This window comes from Globicephala melas, chromosome 3 (assembly GCF_963455315.2).
Source record: "Globicephala melas chromosome 3, mGloMel1.2, whole genome shotgun sequence".
NCBI lineage: Eukaryota > Metazoa > Chordata > Mammalia > Artiodactyla > Delphinidae > Globicephala > Globicephala melas.
Window position 1 is genome coordinate 76,184,338 of NC_083316.1, and position 17,757 is coordinate 76,202,094.

The 17,757-nt window shown below is 38.2% G+C and overlaps 1 protein-coding gene across 15 annotated transcripts in view; it reads right to left on the reverse strand.

The window, feature by feature from the left end:
- Positions 1-17,757, reverse strand: part of MCTP1 (multiple C2 and transmembrane domain containing 1) — a 541,550-nt gene that overhangs the window by 347,973 nt on the left and 175,820 nt on the right. Inside the window, exon 1 of one of the 15 annotated variants that reach the window (XM_060296022.1) lies at positions 12,435-12,629. The exons of the other annotated variants lie outside the window; for them this stretch is intronic. Coding sequence (XP_060152005.1) covers positions 12,435-12,491 — 57 coding nt within the window. The 5' untranslated portion in view covers positions 12,492-12,629. Of the gene's footprint in view, positions 1-12,434; positions 12,630-17,757 lie in introns of those variants that run through there. 15 annotated transcript variants of the gene reach the window in all.

Genomic DNA, 17,757 nt, shown 5'->3' on the forward strand with positions numbered 1-17,757 from the left:
TACAGCTTATAATTTGGTATGTGTGAGAGTGATTAAAGCCTCTTGTTGGCATACATTGTGTTCATTTTATCTGCTAAATGTGTCCCCACAGTACCTGGCACAAAGGCTCTCAAAAAATATTTCTGCACCGTTGAATGAATGCATGGAGAGGAATGCACTGAAACGACCAGTGAATCGCATGTGACTACACAGGCCCTTTTAGGTCTGAAGTTTCACCCTATGGGATTGTGGCCACTGCGCAGACCAATGCATCTAAAAATCAGAAAGACATCCATGATCACATAAATGAGACTGTCTTAAATAAAATATTTACTAGATTGTTATTAAAATCTGGCAATCATATGAAAGGTGAATTTTATATTTTACTTCTCTGCTGAACTTCTGAGAAATCAGTTTGGGCAGAAATACATACTTCTGAAAGTTCATCTATTTGTACTCTTTTCCAGTATTTTTATACAGAAAAACTGCTAGAGAAATTTTAATAGGTCCATGAGAAAAACAAGTCTTCCTTTAGCGTAAACAAGTTTAACTGATATACAGGTTTCTTATCAATTGGATTTCTCAGAGACTCTAATTTGAGACTATTCATTACAATTTTCCTTCTCTCTGTCTCTCCCGCCTCCCCCAGCCGTGTATGTGTTGTGTTGTGCTTGGGGGTCGGTTGGCATATGGATGCTAAGCATATTTTGGCTTTGGTTCTGGAGGCACCGATGGACCCCATTCCCCTCACCTCATCTAGAAACATAGTTTGACTAGTTGCTCTTATGTTCCAGTAAAATCAGTATTAAGAAGCATCCTGTCAGTTCTGCAGTACGTTAAGTCCTATCCTTCTAACCCTAGTTCCGTTAAATCCTGAACAAAACAAATTACATAAGGCTGAGGAAATATAAACAAGAGCTTGTAAACAAGATTCTAATCAATCACGCTCCTGTCAAATTCACCTTGCATAGTACAGGCTTTTTCAGTTTTTGCCCAAGACTGTCTCACATGAATTGATTGCTCCACAGACCACTAGACTAGTGTATGCTTCAATTATGATACTGCGAAAAGGCTCGGGCATTGATCAGGTGGGAATACTGACAGCAGGAGGGGGCCCACATTACACTCTATATCTAACCTGCGCTAGCTAGTTCCAAAGAAGGTATCTTTATTCTCATTTTTGAAGTTGGAAACTGAAGCCCAGAGATGTCAAATAATGTTCTCAAAATCACATATTCTGTATATAGTGGGGTCTGGATTTGAACCCAGGTCTTCTAGCTCAAAGTCTGGACTCCACTTACCACCTGTTTTCATGGGATGTATTGAGAGCCTCTCTCAAGCCTGGTGCCACCTGGCCTTTTCTGCTCCTTGTTATAGCTCATCGTAATAGCCTGCATTCACATCACAGCTCACAGGACCTTTTTCACTGGCCCAGCTATACTGTACAGCTGAACTTCTCAGGAAGTTCACCAAGCCCCACGCCAGGAGCCCCTTAAATCTTTTTAGCCTTGGGCAGAGGTGGGGTCGAAGCCCACATCGTGGCACTTGCCAAAGCTATTCTTTGATTGTTCAACAGAATCTCAGCTTCCTCACTTCATTAGTTTTCTCTTCATCCAGACTCATGGCTTAACTTCTCTCTGCTGCTGAGGCTTGGTTGGGAGCCCTTGACTTAGGCCTGAGGGTACCTATTTATTAAGCATTTTGTGACTATTCTACACATTTGCCCAACCCTGCTTCCTCAGCCTCACTGAGTATGGAGTGGGGAAGTGGCTGATCACAGCCCCAACTAGATTCACAGTACAGGGCTCTGTGAATTCTCCTACAAAGATCCGCCATTCACGTATCCGCCATCTTCCCAAATGGTTACTCCCGTGCTCAAAATGCCTCAAGTGCCCTCCTGGTCCGAGGACGGCTCTCCCAACAGATCAGGGCTTCTCTGGTATCTTTTCAACAAGGAGGTGCTCAGTTGCACAGAAGGTGTAATGGTTGAAAAGTTATGGAAGAAGATGACAGCACTATGAAGTGGAGGCAAGCTAGACGTGCCACACGGTAGCAAAGCTGTAGGTGGAAGAAGAAGAGCGAGGAATGAACAGGAGCTCAGGTGCATCCCCTTCAGTGTTTCCTGCCCTGGTTGTCAGCATCATCAAGCCAAGGACCCAGACACTCCCTTTTACACCTGTTATTTGGTCAGCCACCAAATACTATGGATCAGATCTGGACCAGACCTGTGGTCCCCCATGCGCCTCCCATATCACTGCCTTTGTTTTCCTAGTTGTTTTTTGCTTAAATTGGTGTAACAGCCTCCAAATGGTTTCCCTGCCTTTGGGAACATTCCTCTCAACCTTTCCTCCTCAAAGTCTTCAAAATTCCAATTACAACATCCCTCTCCTTAACACCATTTCTTGATGCCCCAAGTTTTATCAGCTTAGAGTGTACATTAGAATCACCTGGGTGCTTTTCCCAAAATTTACATTCTTGAGCTCTACCCATAACCTAATGAACCAGAATCTCTTGGGCATAGGGTACAGAGTTTGGAAAAGATTCCTGGTGAATCTGATGCACCATCCGGTTGAAGAGTCACTGCCCTACAAGGTGAAGGCCAAGCTTCTCAGCATAGCAGTGAAAGAACTTCATGCATGAGCTGACCCGGGTTGACTTGGTTCATCAGCCACGCCCGTTTCCACCTCAGACTCCAGACACTTTTTTTTTTTTTAACCAGTTTCCTGAACTCTTACATTGAGGGAAGCCTCTGTGCCTGTGCTCTTATCCACCGGGAAAATGCCAATACGTCCTTCCAGATGCAGCTTAAGGAGCATTTCTGTGAAATTTTCTCCATCTCCCACTTCAGAGGTTTATCACTCCCTGCTCTGAGCCGCTCTTCTTTTGTGATCCAACCAGCGCAGAGAAACAGCATCTTGGGTGCTATTGAACAGTATTATTGAATGAGATGAAAAATCTCAAAGTCAAAATTATCCTTACACTCAGTATTGAGCTCATTTTATGAGAGGCTTGTAGGGACAGAGACCCCAAGGGAACATCAAATTCACATTTCCCAAACCACCCTCTTTCCAGGACATACAGTCAGTGAGGAAAATGTCTAATTTGTGTTTCCCAAGTGTGTTCCACAATCTGAATAGGTCATATTTTGAAAACTGATTTATTTGGGAAATACCGGGTTAAAGAATATTAAACTATCCCCACTTCAAGCTTGTAAAGTGTTTGCCTTTTGCCTCCAGTATGAATATTCAAAACGGAATAAAATATGCCATGTTTCCCAAAGTTATTTGATTATAGGATGCTGATTTCATAGAACTAGTATTCTAAAGAACACACTGGAAAAAATCTCCCTTCCTCACTTGCCACTGCAGTTGCAAATAAGAAGCCAAATCAGGTACAATCTTTGCTGGTTCTCATCTAAAAGAAAGAGGGTAGACCAGATTACCTGGTGCCATCTGTACCTGGGCTATCTCCTAAGGGGACCTTCCACCTGGAGAGGTAGAGAACCCTGCACCCTGAGTGCTGCTGCCTGGGTGTGGCCGCCCAGCTTCTGAAGGAGCCACGGAGCAAGGCAATGGGGCAGGGAACTTGCAGCACATCACTACTTCGATGACAATAGTACAGTTATTAGTACAGAGCATTGTTCAGTAATTGTTTCCATTTGTTTGGTTAAATGATTTGAATTGATGTGTATGTTGCTCCCAATACAATAATTCGCATTTATGGAGTTTGCATTTCTGCATTTCTGCATTATGCATTTGCATTTATGGAGTTTGCATTTCTGCATTTCTGCATTCTGCATTATGCATTTCTGTCAGTTTGATGTAATGCATTTATTTTGAGGATCTGGAAAGTTGGAGGGGGTGGAAAATATAACCAGTTTTAGATGTGCACGAGTGGTTAAATGTGGACCCGTCTCTGTAATTACAAATGCATTTGCGTTGCCAAGTGAATAGAATCAAGGTAAACTATCAGGTGTTAGGAAAAGCATCTATGGAGAATCTGTGGGTAAAAAAATGCCCTTCCAAAAAAATATGATAAAAACTGTTTAGTGTCCAAAAGGGAATTAGGACAAACTTAAGTTGATTTATGCTGTGCACAATTAAAATTTTAATACGAAGTGAAAATCCAATGCACCACTTGATTACTAAATTCAGGTAGTGATGCTCTCACTGATTGATACAGTAAAAAGACTACAGCGTTGCATGTTAGAACTCCAGGTCCAGCTTGGCTCTGTTGGGAGCTGGGTGTATATAACCTTGGAAAAGTCATTTAATTTGCTTGTGCCAGAATATTTTTCATTTGCAAATTAAAGGAGCTGAGCTAGTTTATTTTAAGGTAACTTCTAATTCCAAAAGTCTGTGAATATGAATTACATGCTGCTCAGGTAAAGGAAGGAATCACAGAAACTTTACAAGTGGTACAGCATGTTGAACTAATTTGGCTTATTAGATAAAATAACACTGTACTTTTAGATAAAACTGAGGTTTAGTTTTTAGTTAACTTTTTCTTTAATTTTTATTTAAAAACTTCAATTAAAATAGAAAATGTAATAGCAATCTTTCATGAAACCTTACAAAAAATAATAGACAATGAGGAAGAGGTCCGGGTACAACGAAGAAAGTCTTTTAATGCAGCAAATATATAATTTTCAGACCTTAGTTGATTTCTAAAAAAATTATATTAGTGCCTGTTATATAAATATCACCCAAATGGGACCTCTGCTCTTTGCACCTGCCATGTAGGACCCAAGAACAAAACTATTTTTCCAATAGATTTGTTTCCATTGTCTCAAACTTGCATATATTTTTGACCCTATTTAGTTGTGTTTGATCAAATATTTTTACCAGAAAATTTTCTGTTTTTTACTCCCTTGGAAAACTTGAAACAATAACCACCTTAATACTGTCTCTTGAAAGCAACCTAAGAAGTCATATTCCTGTTGATATCAGTGGCTTCCTGGTAGTAATCTAGACATCTTTGGAACTGCAGTATAGTTTTCAAAAACTCTTGAACATTAATATACCATGTAATTTACCAATGATTTAAAACAGGTAATAATGCTACAAAGTCTTCTTATGTCTGGTGTATGGGTGATTCTTTGTAGCTATTTACACATTTAGAATGCACATTTCCCAAGAGATATTCATTCATCCATCCATCATTCATTTAACTAATTATCTATCTGACTAACATCACTGTGTGTGTGTGTGTGTGGCGGTGTGTGTGTGTGTCTGTCTCTCTCTATATATAGCATAAGCACTTATCAAACTCCAGGCATGGGCTTAGCAAAAGCTCTCTAGCCACTTTGGCTAGATAACCTTGGAAGTTTCAGAACTGATTTCAATATTCACAGCAACCACTGAACTGAAAATTAAAAGAAAAATTAAAATAATACAAGAATCCTATCCTGTAATAATTCCTAGTCTTTGGAAAATGCGAGAGGCGCTACAGGATGAATCCTTCATTTGAGGGATGCTGAACCTGAGGGCCAGACTCTATGATGTAGAATGCAGGTCTACTGTTGGCCAGGTTAACACTTTCCACTGATTGCTGACTTGGAACATGCTATTTCTAAGGTAGGAAAATCACCTCCAGAAAACAGCCACAGGAATCAAATGCATTTCAAATAACACAAGGCACCTGTACACCAAAAAATAGAACACCCTTGAACAGTGAACATATGCTATTGTGTTTAGGACCAGGCAAAAGAAAATCCATCCAAAAATTTTTTGATGATTGGGACTTTTATTCTTTTCTTTTGTTTTTAATGACTGCTTTGGGTCAAGGACAAATGCGTAAATTTCACAACAGATTGCTCCCACTGTCTAAAACTTGTATATATTTTATTTTTGATCAAATGTTTGTAGAGCAGTTTTCTCTGTGTTTTCCCCCACCGGAAAACTTGAAACAATAACCACCTTAATACCCTCTCTCAAAATTTACAGCATTTCCTAACCCAAGCCCTTAGTCACCATCCTCATTTTGGAAACCATCCTTTACAACTGACTGATTATGCCAAATAAACTTTGGTTCTCAGGCCTCTTATTTGAGCTCTCTAACGAAATTTTGTGGAAGAACAAAGCTTCTGTTCCAAGATGGAAAGAAGTCTGTACTTTTGTAAATAAGCATTTTTAAATGATTTTTAAAATACCTTTCTTTTCTTTGATATGCTGCTTCAATTGTTCTTCTGAATTTTTATTGTTTCCCACAATAAATTTTAAAATAGTCAAACTTTGACAATTCCTATTAATTTTAGGTATTCACATTTATTTTGACCTTTTAATTTTATTACTTAATTTCTCTCTCTGCATATGTATAATGTATATTAATTATATATGTATATATCTGCTTTAATTTAGCTTTTGAATCAAGGGAGTAAAGCAATTATGGTTCCTAAGTGTAATTAAAGAATCTGTAATATGATACAGTGGGAAAGGTCTGTGGCAAAAAATGACTATAGGCATGTCAGTTTCACACTGAAAACCATCAGATGATGAAGTATGAGATGAACTGAGGTAAATCCTTTTACATCTCATACTTCATTCCCTTGTGCCCACAAGCTCAGTAACAGTCTGGTCCCAATCCAGTCTCAGGTACATGAGTCATGACTCGAAGCAGATCTGGATATGCCCCAGTTTATCCCTATCATCCATTCATGTGTCCATCCAGCCATCTTGCCAGAAAGCCTTACTGAGGCTCTACTGTGTTAGGCACTGTGCTAGCACTGAGGGTATAAAACATCGTGAAGCAAGTTCTTGTTTGTGAGACCTAAGGAAACAAGAAGGTTTGAAAATTACCTAAGAACATCAAGCATAATTTGTGGACTCTCCGGAGAAGGCAGATCGAAACGGATCTAGTCACACAACAGACCTAAAATCCTTCTACCATTCATTCAGTGTGCTCCTTCCCCCAAATGACTTTCATCAGGAAATGTTTAGGGAGTGTACAAAGAAAAGGAGACATGACATTCATTAATCCTCCCTCAAAACATACAAATTCCCAAAAGTTTTCCTAGGACTGACTGTTGACTATGTGTACATCGAGAGCTGTTTCTCTCTCTCTCAAAAAAAGGAAATCTTTTCACATCACCAAAGACTACGATCACCTAGGAGAACTGTTATGTCTGCTCATTCCAGATGCATTTTGCATTATTACTAGCCTCATTCTACATGAATTCTCAAATAAGTTCCATTTATTTCTGGCTCATAAAGGCCTGGGTTTCACTACAAATGAGAATGTTTGAGTCCTGAAGATGATTAAATGTAGTAACATTTAAGATATTTCTTTTCCTCTCTGTAGCACTTTATAGGAGTCACTTCATATTACTGGGATCAAGGGATTCAAACTGGGGGCGGCACGGAATGTAGTTTAGAATCTTGGCTTTGAAGTCTGACTACCTAGGTTCAACTCTGATCATTCTACTACCATTTGTGTGATGTTGGGATAAGTCACTTAATTTACGCTTCAGTTTCCTCATCTGTGAAAAGGGAACAATAATAATAGTGCCCAAATTTCATAAGGTAGTTTTAAGAAATAAATTAGACAGTTCATTAAAAGAGACAGTATTATACAATCTGATTTACATGTTAGCCATTATTATTATTCCCATCTTGGAGAGAAACACGGAGTGAGGGATTTGGAACCTGGTTTGTTATATTTGGGTATGCTGTAAATTGTCATGAATAACTATTACTAATCCATCCCACTAGTGAAATGACTCAAGTAAAGGGAGACCAAGTGACTAATTCAAGTACCTCTACTAAATTAAGATGGAATTAAAACCCAACAAAGCATTTCCAAAGCTTTCCTACTTGGGTTTCTCTCAAGGGGGTATTCATTACCAGCCTTGGCACTTATACCAATGGCACATCTATGGACTCTGCAACTGAGTTGAAAGTGCTTCACCCACCTTGATGTTCATAGGGTTATTAACCAATATTTACGAAGTACCTGCAGGATGTGTGGGATGGTCGTCTAGCACGAAAAAGTTGTCTTCTCAACTTTGTAGATTGGAAAACAAAATCAAAAGAAGACATGGGGGGCTACCCTGGTGGCGCAGTGGTTGAGAGTCCGCCTGCCGATGCAGGGGACACGGGTTCGTGCCCCGGTCCGGGATGATCCCACATGCCACGGAGCGGCTGGGCCCGTGAGCCATGGCCGCTGAGCCTGCGCGTCCGGAGCCTGTGCTCCGCGACGGGAGAGGCCCCAACAGTGAGAGGCCCGCGTACCTCACACAAAAAAAAGAAGTCACGGGCTTCCCTGTCAGCTCCAAAACCACAGGAGGGGTCAAGAGTACAAAGAAATATTGCTTCTCCCACCACCCATCCTGTAGCCCAGATCTCTGTCCCTCAGACCACACACAATCTCACTGCACTTACATTTAGCAAAGTTTTTAAACTATTTATCTCATCTGTTTTCCTTTATCTCCTAATAGTTATAAAGCAGATTCATGTAGTCCTTGGAATCAAAGTTAACATGAATTTTATTACAAAGCAGGGCTAGAATTTATTCATGAGATAGGATGATGTTAAACTCCACTTATTTATTGAAGCTATAAATTGGAGCACAGCAAATTAAGATACGGTATATACCTTTCACAAGAGTTACATTTTTTATTAAAGGAAATGGTAACCATATTTTGAATTCTTAGGAGTAAGATATAACCCTTATTAATACCACCAACACACCAAAAATCCTTTTAATTTGCCTGCCTTCTAATTTTAGTGTTAAGAGGCTTTAAAGAAAAATTTTCTTTATGAATCTAATTTGTTCATTAGTATAGTAGGATATATGTCATTAACTTTTATAATTATTAAAGGTCATGGTTCTCCCATCTCATCTCTCTGAAAAATAGTGTTCCATAAAAATAAAATAGCCAGGTCAATTCTAACAGAAATGGTTGTAAGTTAATTTGTTTTTTTTTTAATTTTCCTAATCTCTTTTTAAGGGTAAGTTTTTGGGGAATCTCTTTTTTCTAACTACTTTCAACAAGCATCAAAACAATCTATGATGCTAACTATAACTTTAAAAGCTACAAAATCTACCCCCATTCATTATGCACATTTACTCTTATGATTCAACTCCGCAGAGTAAGGGCTTGGACACTTCTACTGTGGCAATAGCTAAGAGATTCCAAGAGTCACATGCTATAGTTTGATAATCACTCCACAAATCCATGCTCCATTAAACTAGATCCAATGAGGATTCTCAGCCCACAAAACCTGTAGACAGGGCAATATGTCTTCTCTGAAACATTCTCAGGGGATATAGTTTCCTATAAGGATGTTCATCAATACTGAAAATAGTATTTATCTTTTAAAAAACTCTTTACAGTAGGAAACAGCTAATCTTCTGATCAATTTCTAGCTAACCTGGGAGAAAAAAAAAAAAATCCAGGTTTAGATACTAGCTGAGTGAAGTTAAGCAGCTTCCTTAAGCATTCTGGACCTTAATTCTCTTCTTTGTGAAATAAGAAGATATGAGATGACATCTAAGTTCCCTTCCAAATATGTAATTCTGTATACCTTACCTGGTGATAGTGATATTTATAAGCTCTGTGGAGTTCACAAGCACTGTCACACAACAGTCTTGTGTGATCCTCATAACTGATTTTCAGAAGTAGGTAGGGGAGTGATCACTGTGTATTTTACCCAGTGAGTGTGCTGCTTTTGATATCCAGTAGGATTCACTAGGGACCCTAGATCTAAAGCAGAATCCAGAAAGATTTAGTTTTCAGGAGTCAGAAAGACTACTTTATAAAATAATTTCTTCCTACTCTGTAGTTCCTCATCATGAACCCTTCAAACAAAGCCTTACTTAAAAGAAAAATATTTAAAAAGGGAAAAAAAGTCATGTTATGTGCTTCTGCTGATGCTGCCCCTTACTGCGTGTTGATTTTAGGTTGAAGATAAAATGTAATCGCCACTTGATAAGTATCTTTTGAGTGAGGATGAGCTTCCTCCAGCTATTTGAAATTTTTAACAGCACTTGAGGCTTAGGTAAAATTGGGTTTTTATTTTTCTTTTTGCAGCTTACCTTTGCATACTATTTTTATATAGGTTGGAAATTAACAAGTAAAATAGTTTACAAAAAGAGAGAAAAAGGAGACCCTTACTACTAAAAATAAGTATTCTGAATCCAGAGTGGAATTCTGAGTATCTCTGATGTCTTGCCAGTACCTTTACTTCAAGAAGACACAAAAAACAATTCCTCAAAAATACGTATAAAACTTTACAGTTAGGGCTTCGCTGGTGGCGCACTAGTTAAGAATCCGTATGCCAATGCAGGGAACATGGGTTCGAGCCCTGGTCCGGGAAGATCCCACATGCTGTGGAGCGACCTGTGAGCCACAACTACTGAGCCCGTGCTCTAGAGCTCATGCTCCACAACAAGAGAAGCCACTGCAATGAGAAGCCCGCACACCGCAACAAAGAGCAGCCCCGGCTCGCTGCAACTAGAAAGCCCCTGCGCAGCAATGGAGACCCAACGCAGCCATAAATAAATAAATAAACTTTACAGTTAATAAAATACTATAACAGATGTGATATTTCATCTTTGCAACAATTCTGTAAGGTAGATAAGCTTGTCACAACCAAGCTCCCAATTATTCTTCATCTCAGAGGTCAAGGAATTTCTTGAATAACTGAAATCTAAAAGACTCATTTTTGTCATTATATTTAACCTCTTCCTGACCTCATTTCTCATCAAAACCATCATGAGAGGTGAGAAATAAAAGCAGTATACTATTTGGTCTGCTCACTTTCCTTCTCTCTCCCTGCCCATTACCCACACTCCTCCTGGAAGTGCAAAGAAGCAAGAAAACAGCCAAAGGATGGGGAAAACAGAAAGAAAGGAGGAGAAACAATAATCTAATCAGGTAGCTACCAGTTGGCTGTACAATGTCATAAAAAATTAAGTCTACAATTGAAACAGAACATATTATCAAATCTTGATTTTACAACATTTTATCGGTCTGAGTTTTCGTATATAACAACAGTTTGGATGGCCATTATAATCCATACTTAAGAATCTGAAACAGTGCAAATTGCAATAAGATATGCTTTTGTCTTGATGTAGATGTATTACAGTCTATCTTTTTATTGACATTTAATAATCCACATATAGCATAAGAAAAAATTCTCAGGCAGAATACTTAACTCAGCAGAGTTTTATACATATCAGGATATTCTATTCATAACATCTCGTATTCTCATCTTTTGGGATATGTGCCTTTTCACTATGCAAGGTCCCAAAGGCTCTCAAAGTACTAAGTCATTTTCTTTAAAGTTTTTCTCTTCTAATTCAGAATATTGTCTTCAAATATGTTTGGAAGTTGAACTAATTTTAATTTCTCCTTCACAGAAGAGGAAAACTACATGCCTTCCCTTTAACCTTTGTAAAACTTGAGTTATTGAGTATATATCTAATGGAAAATAATCTCCAAGCTGTAGTTAGAATCTAGCAATTTTGTAGTGGGCATAATTTTGAATAGAAATGAAACGATCTCTAAGCATGATAGTGGTTCAATTAAAAAAAAGTATCGTAATGCCAACTGTCCTTAAACATACAAAACCCCTCAATTCAGCAACGTCTCACAAATTCACAGCTATAGCTCTCACAATCAAATTAACCTTTTCTACCTCAAAAGAATTCAAAGGACTTAAATATGATTGTCCAAAGTGATGTGACACCAGACACACTTTTAGCTCTGATCTGATGTCATTTCTTTAATCAATAAAAACCAAGACAACATTCCTGTCTTCCACCCCAACCTTTCTGCAGCAAGCTTCGAGAATTTGAAAAGCAAACCTCTTGTTCACTTCTCTATCCACAGATTTCTCCATCCATACAACGTATACGTGTCGCCAACAAAAACTGAGGAAATGAACTTGTGACAAACTCATACACATTTTGAAACAAACAGAGCCAAAGTTTAAAAATATGATGGCCTTTCACGTAAAATAAAAAGCCTAAGCAAGAGGTGCTACTTTTCAACTTTCAACTTTTTCTAAAAATCACTAAGACTTTTTTTGTAATGGAGAAACATAGTTGTTGAGCTATGATTATTTAGAATAAACATCCAAGTATAATCATATGAATTTTATGCATCCACGTTTCACCTTTAACCAAGACATTAGAGTAGCAAAAAGAAAAAAATAATTCTGGTACAACTTAATCCTTAAGAAAAAAACAACTAAAACAACACAAAGCTACTATAATCTTTCCACATCTCAGGCACTATATTTTTCATTAAAAACTATCATACAAGCAATCAATCTAATAAGAATCTCACAAATGGATTGTACCATACATTTAAAATTATTTGCATGAGAATCTCAAAGCCGCTGTCAAGACCCTGTGAGATGGCATTTTCTGAGGCATGATCACATACTACAACTGCCACATTAATTCAAGGCTGCCACAATACAATGAGTGAACCAAAATATAACACTTACCTTATTATAAATAACTGGCAAGTTACAGACACTTTTCAGCTTGCAGCTATATAGCATAGCTGATTAGAAACAAACAAAACATCTTTCACTCCAGTGACAGAACTGCATCTTCAGACTTGGCTTTCTTTACTGAATCCCGGCAAGAGAGGCTGTTCTCCTCCAAGGGCTAGTAGCAGCCTCTTCGCAGATAGCACTTGCTGCTCTGAACGGCAGCGACTTAGAATGAAAGTAAGAGGAACCCGTGATGTTTAAACACGGTTGCTTCACATTCACAGGATATGACTCAACTCTCTCTCAAATCAGTAGGGACACAGTTTCCCCTCATAAAACTTAGATTGCGTAACAAACATCACATTTGGGGGTCTCAAATGTTTACAAACTAAAACTGAAAATTTTCACCCGCTAAATCATACGTGCATTTTTAGTCAACTTCTTCCCTGTGGCACAAGTCGCAAATGGAAATTCGAATAATAGCATGGCACAAAGAAAAACTACCCTGCTTGCTCTCCACAGTGAATCAGTATAATGTTATTAAATGTGTGTGAACTTGCCAACATCCCTCTGACAGAGATACAAAAAGAGGCACACTAAAGTCACTAATGTTCCATCAGTGCAAACACAGTGTAGGATAAAACTCTATTTTAACATGCAAGAAGTAGCAATTCCACAAAACACAACAGAATCTTCTTCACTAAGTAGAGAATGGAAATAGATCTTCGTGGTTTGCTGTCGCTGATTCTCACAGAAATCCTGTCCTACGCTGTCATTACCGTGTGATGCGAGCTCTACCTACCTCTCCAACTCAGAGCCTTCCTTTATCTGTTTCGTGAACATTTCTAAAGAAACATGACTAATGACACAACTTCTCTAGTAACTGCGGCAATTTTCTGTGCTTTTCCCACCTCCCAATACCTCTTAACTCTGAGCTGTACTAAGCTTAATCACACATTGAATTATGATGTTTGGACACCTCAGTCAATAAACATTATAGACATAGACCCTTGGAGAAAAATCTACTACATAAATTCAGTTGCCATCACCAACAGCAAGGACAAAAAAATGAAAACACACATGTCAATCATAGCAAATACACTGAAACCATCTAGACCAGGACTGTTCAGTAGAAATATAAGGTGAGCCACATATGTAATCTTAAACATTTTAGTCATCACATTAAAAAAGGGAAAAGAAACATGTAAACTTAATTTTAATAATGTTTATCCTAATATATCTAAAATATTATCATTTCAACCTAGAATCAATATAAAATTAATTAAATATTTTATAATTGTTGTACTAGCCTTGGAAAGCTAATGTGTATTTTACATTTATACTACATTTTAATTTGAACTAGCTACATTTGAGTACTCAATGGCCAATACATGGCTAGTGGCTACCATATTGCTTCAGCATAGGTCTAGAGTTTGGGTTCATTCTTAGTCCTCAGCTGCAGTTCAAATGCTCTCTCTTCAGAGAAGGCTTCCCTTACCACCTTGCCTGAAACAACCTTCTCCAATTACTTTGCATCTCATGATCTTTTACATTTCCTTCACAGCCTGGAATTTTCTTCTTTATTTGTTTGTTTACTTATTTATAGTCTGTGGGCCCTAACAAGAAGGTAAGAAACCTGAGGGATCTTGTTGTGGTCAGTATTTCATCCCCAGCCCCTGGCATGGTGATCAGTCCATAGCAAAATTTAATAAACATTGTTTAATAAATGAATAAATAAAATACAGAATTTGTATTATGGATTGGCAAATAGTAGAATATTAAGAAATGTGATTTAAGACCAAGTATCTATCATGTTGTTGATACAATCTACCATTGTCACTGAATATTTAGCAAATATATTGGGTAACACTTTCCTAAATTGAAAAACTATCTCTTTTTCATAATGATAATGATCCTCAATCTATAACATGCTTTCTTCTCACACACAATATTATATAGAAACAATATACTTGTTTCATTACTCTAGCAAAGATTTTGAAAGATACTTATAAGAATCCTTTGGTCCTTATGACATAAATCTAGATACCATTAGTAGATCTATTTATCTGCTACTCACAAAAACATAAAATACTATCTATAAGACGTTTGTAGTGACAATTATATATTTGCCTGAGCAGCAACGTGCCTCCTCCTTCTACTAGTATCATAATCCTGATTTTTATCTAGCAAATCACCTATTTCTCCCTCCCTCTCAACCCATGTGGTTTACATCATGCTGACCTAGCCCCAGAAGTGGGCATGTGACCCAGGCCTGACTGACCACAGCACTGCAGTGATAGGGTCAAGGATGGGCACATGATCCAAGCTGGTCCAGTGAGAGGCAACCCTTACACTTTTGCTGACATTGGGAGAGAGGCTGTAACGTTTGTAGAATGTAAGTCGGGAACTGCTGTTTGACATATTTGCTACCACATGAAGTGAGGCTGTCTGAAAATGAGGCCAACCAAGAAAAAGCCAAAGTCGAAGATGAGAAAGGCAGATTCTGGACAACACTACTGTAGTTCCTAGATCTGGCCATTCAGTAACTCATATCTGCCCTCTGCTGTAATGATGGATGTACTAGAATATTCACTGCAGAGTTTTTTATAATAGTAAAAAACTGGAAACTTTGCAATGGGCCATGCACAATGGAATAGTTAAATAAATAATGAGTTATCTATACTAAGGAATATTATGTAGCTAATAAAAACACAGGCTATCTAGATGCACTGACACGCAAAGCTCCCTAAAAGACATTACATGGAAATAACATGTTGCAGAAAAATACATTATCCCAGTTCTGGGTACATGAATTTTTATATACAAAGTCATAGAAAAGGACCTGGATGAGTGCACACCAATTGTGGACAAGTGGTTATGTCTGGGAAAGAGATTCAAAATAAGAGGGTGATGGGGGACAAGGAGAGAGCCAATCATTTTCCTTAGTTTACTGCCTATTGCATAAATCTCCAACATTTTTTATTTGTAGACTTGCGGTACGCGGGCCTCTCACTGTTGTGGCCTCTCCCAACGCGGAGCGCAGGCTCCGGAAGCACAGGCCCAGTGGCCATGGCTCACGGGCCCAGTCGCTCCGCGCCACCAGGGAAGCCCCTGCATAAATCTCATAAAATGAAAACGAATTCGTATACTCCTTAGGTAATCTGAAAACAACATGTTTACATGTTTTACAACTCTTTAAAATAAAATAACAGGGCTTCCCTGGTGGCGCAGTGGTTGAGAGTCCGCCTGCCGATGCAGGGGACACGGGTTCGTGCCCCGGTCCGGGAGGATCCCACATGCCGCGGAGCGACTGGGCCCGTGAGCCATGGCCACTGGGCCTGTGCTTCCGGAGCCTGCGCTCCGCGTTGGGAGAGGCCACAACAGTGAGAGGCCCGCGTACAGAAAAAAAAAATAATAAAAAAAAATAAATAAATAACAACTTGATATTTTATATTTCTCATCGTACTACATCATTCTCACTCTGAGTGGACTACTCTTGTTATTTCTTTAAAACAATGTAACAGAAATGAAAGTGCTCTTCTCTACCCCATTCTTTCCATTCTTTACCAGCCCAAATTTATGTGTTGTCTACTTTTTCAGTCTGGCTAAAAGATATGTTGGGAGAGACAAAGACAGGAGAGAGACAGATAGGAACAGACAGCAAGCTACAAGAGAAATCTCCAGTGCACCTTCTAAGATTGGCTAAGGTCTTTGATTTTTTTTTTCTCTTGGCCTCCTGAAAGCACTTTTAATTGACTTCATAAAAATACAGTTTGGATTTATTCAACTGTCAACATATCAACAGCCAAATATTTATAATAATAATCTTTATATTAATTTAGATAGTCTTGGATCACAGTAAATAAACTGGCCTATCAACAGCTCACTGAAAGGCTTCTGGTCTCTGAACTGGGCACAACTGCTTTCCTAATTAACATAAAATCTAAACCTTTATTTTTTTTTTGGCTTGATCTAGTCCTCAGAAATCTTCACATTATCTTAGGTACTGCCTCCTGCTTTTATATTGCCCTAGATTTCCACAGTATTCCCTCCTTAAAAATCACACAGCTGAAGATGCTCAGAGTGTGAGACAGGAGTCAGGGCCCTTTTGATGCTTAGTAAAGCTGAGCAGAATTGGAATTTACACAGTGCTGACACACTGATGTGTTTGTTAACAGTGAGTACTGCTCTATTTTATTCTCAAAGCCCATTTATCCTGGTAACTTAAACCTCCTACAGAGTCTGATGGCCTTCTCCTTCCATTATCCTTGCCTCCAATGAAAATCTTAACATTATGCCAAACTTGCTTCAGATTTCCTGGAAGAAATAAAACATAACAGATACAATGGAAGCCACCACATGCCCCTGCCTATTCTATCTCCTTCCATTCCCTCTTAAGGTAAACACTCTATAGGATTATCTTTCATCATCCCCATACAACTTTTTATATTTTATTAAATATGTGTTTATCCATAAACAAGACACTGATTTGCATGTTTTAAGCTTCATAAAATGGTAGCATGGTATATAGATGCTTTGGGTTTTTTTTTTTTTTTTTTTTTGCATAGCATTACCTTGAGGTTTCGTGTAGTTCTACATAGTTTATTCTTTTCAACTGCTATATAGCATCCCAATCCATGCATCCATTCCCCCGTTGGTAAACTTAGATTCTCTTTAATTTATTGCTATTATTAAACGACCCTAATTCTTGTACATGTGCAAGAATTTCTCTAAAGGTGAATAACAGGGGATAGAATTGTAGGGTTAAAGGATATACACAGCTTCACCTTTACTGGAAATTGCCAAACTGCATCCCAACATAATTAGACTAATTTACAATTCAATCAGCAGTGTATGAGAGTCTTCCTTGCACTAGATTCCGAGAAACAATATCCACAGTACTGATATTCCAGACTCTGACATTTTTGCCATTTGTTTGTGACTGGTATAGTATCTCAGTGTTTTAATTATGGTTTCCCTGATTACTACTGAAGTTGAGCATCTTATCTAATTATCATTGGGCTTTTCCCTATTGGGTTGTTTGTCTTTCTTTTACTTATTTTTGGGAAGGTCTCTCTATATTACAGTTCAGCTCCTTTGTCAATTATATGAGCTATAGATTTCACCCTTCAGTGTGTGGTGTGTTTTATCATTGTTCACAATAGCTTTTGTGGTTTATTATTTTAAAATTTTATGTTTTTTTAATTTAAAACTTTATTTTTTCCAGTTATTTGTCTATATTTCTTGAGTCAAAATTATGGTGAAAATTAAGTGTTCCTCAGTCATGATTCCTGAAGCATTTCCAAAAATAATGGCAGACCGCATATCTAGA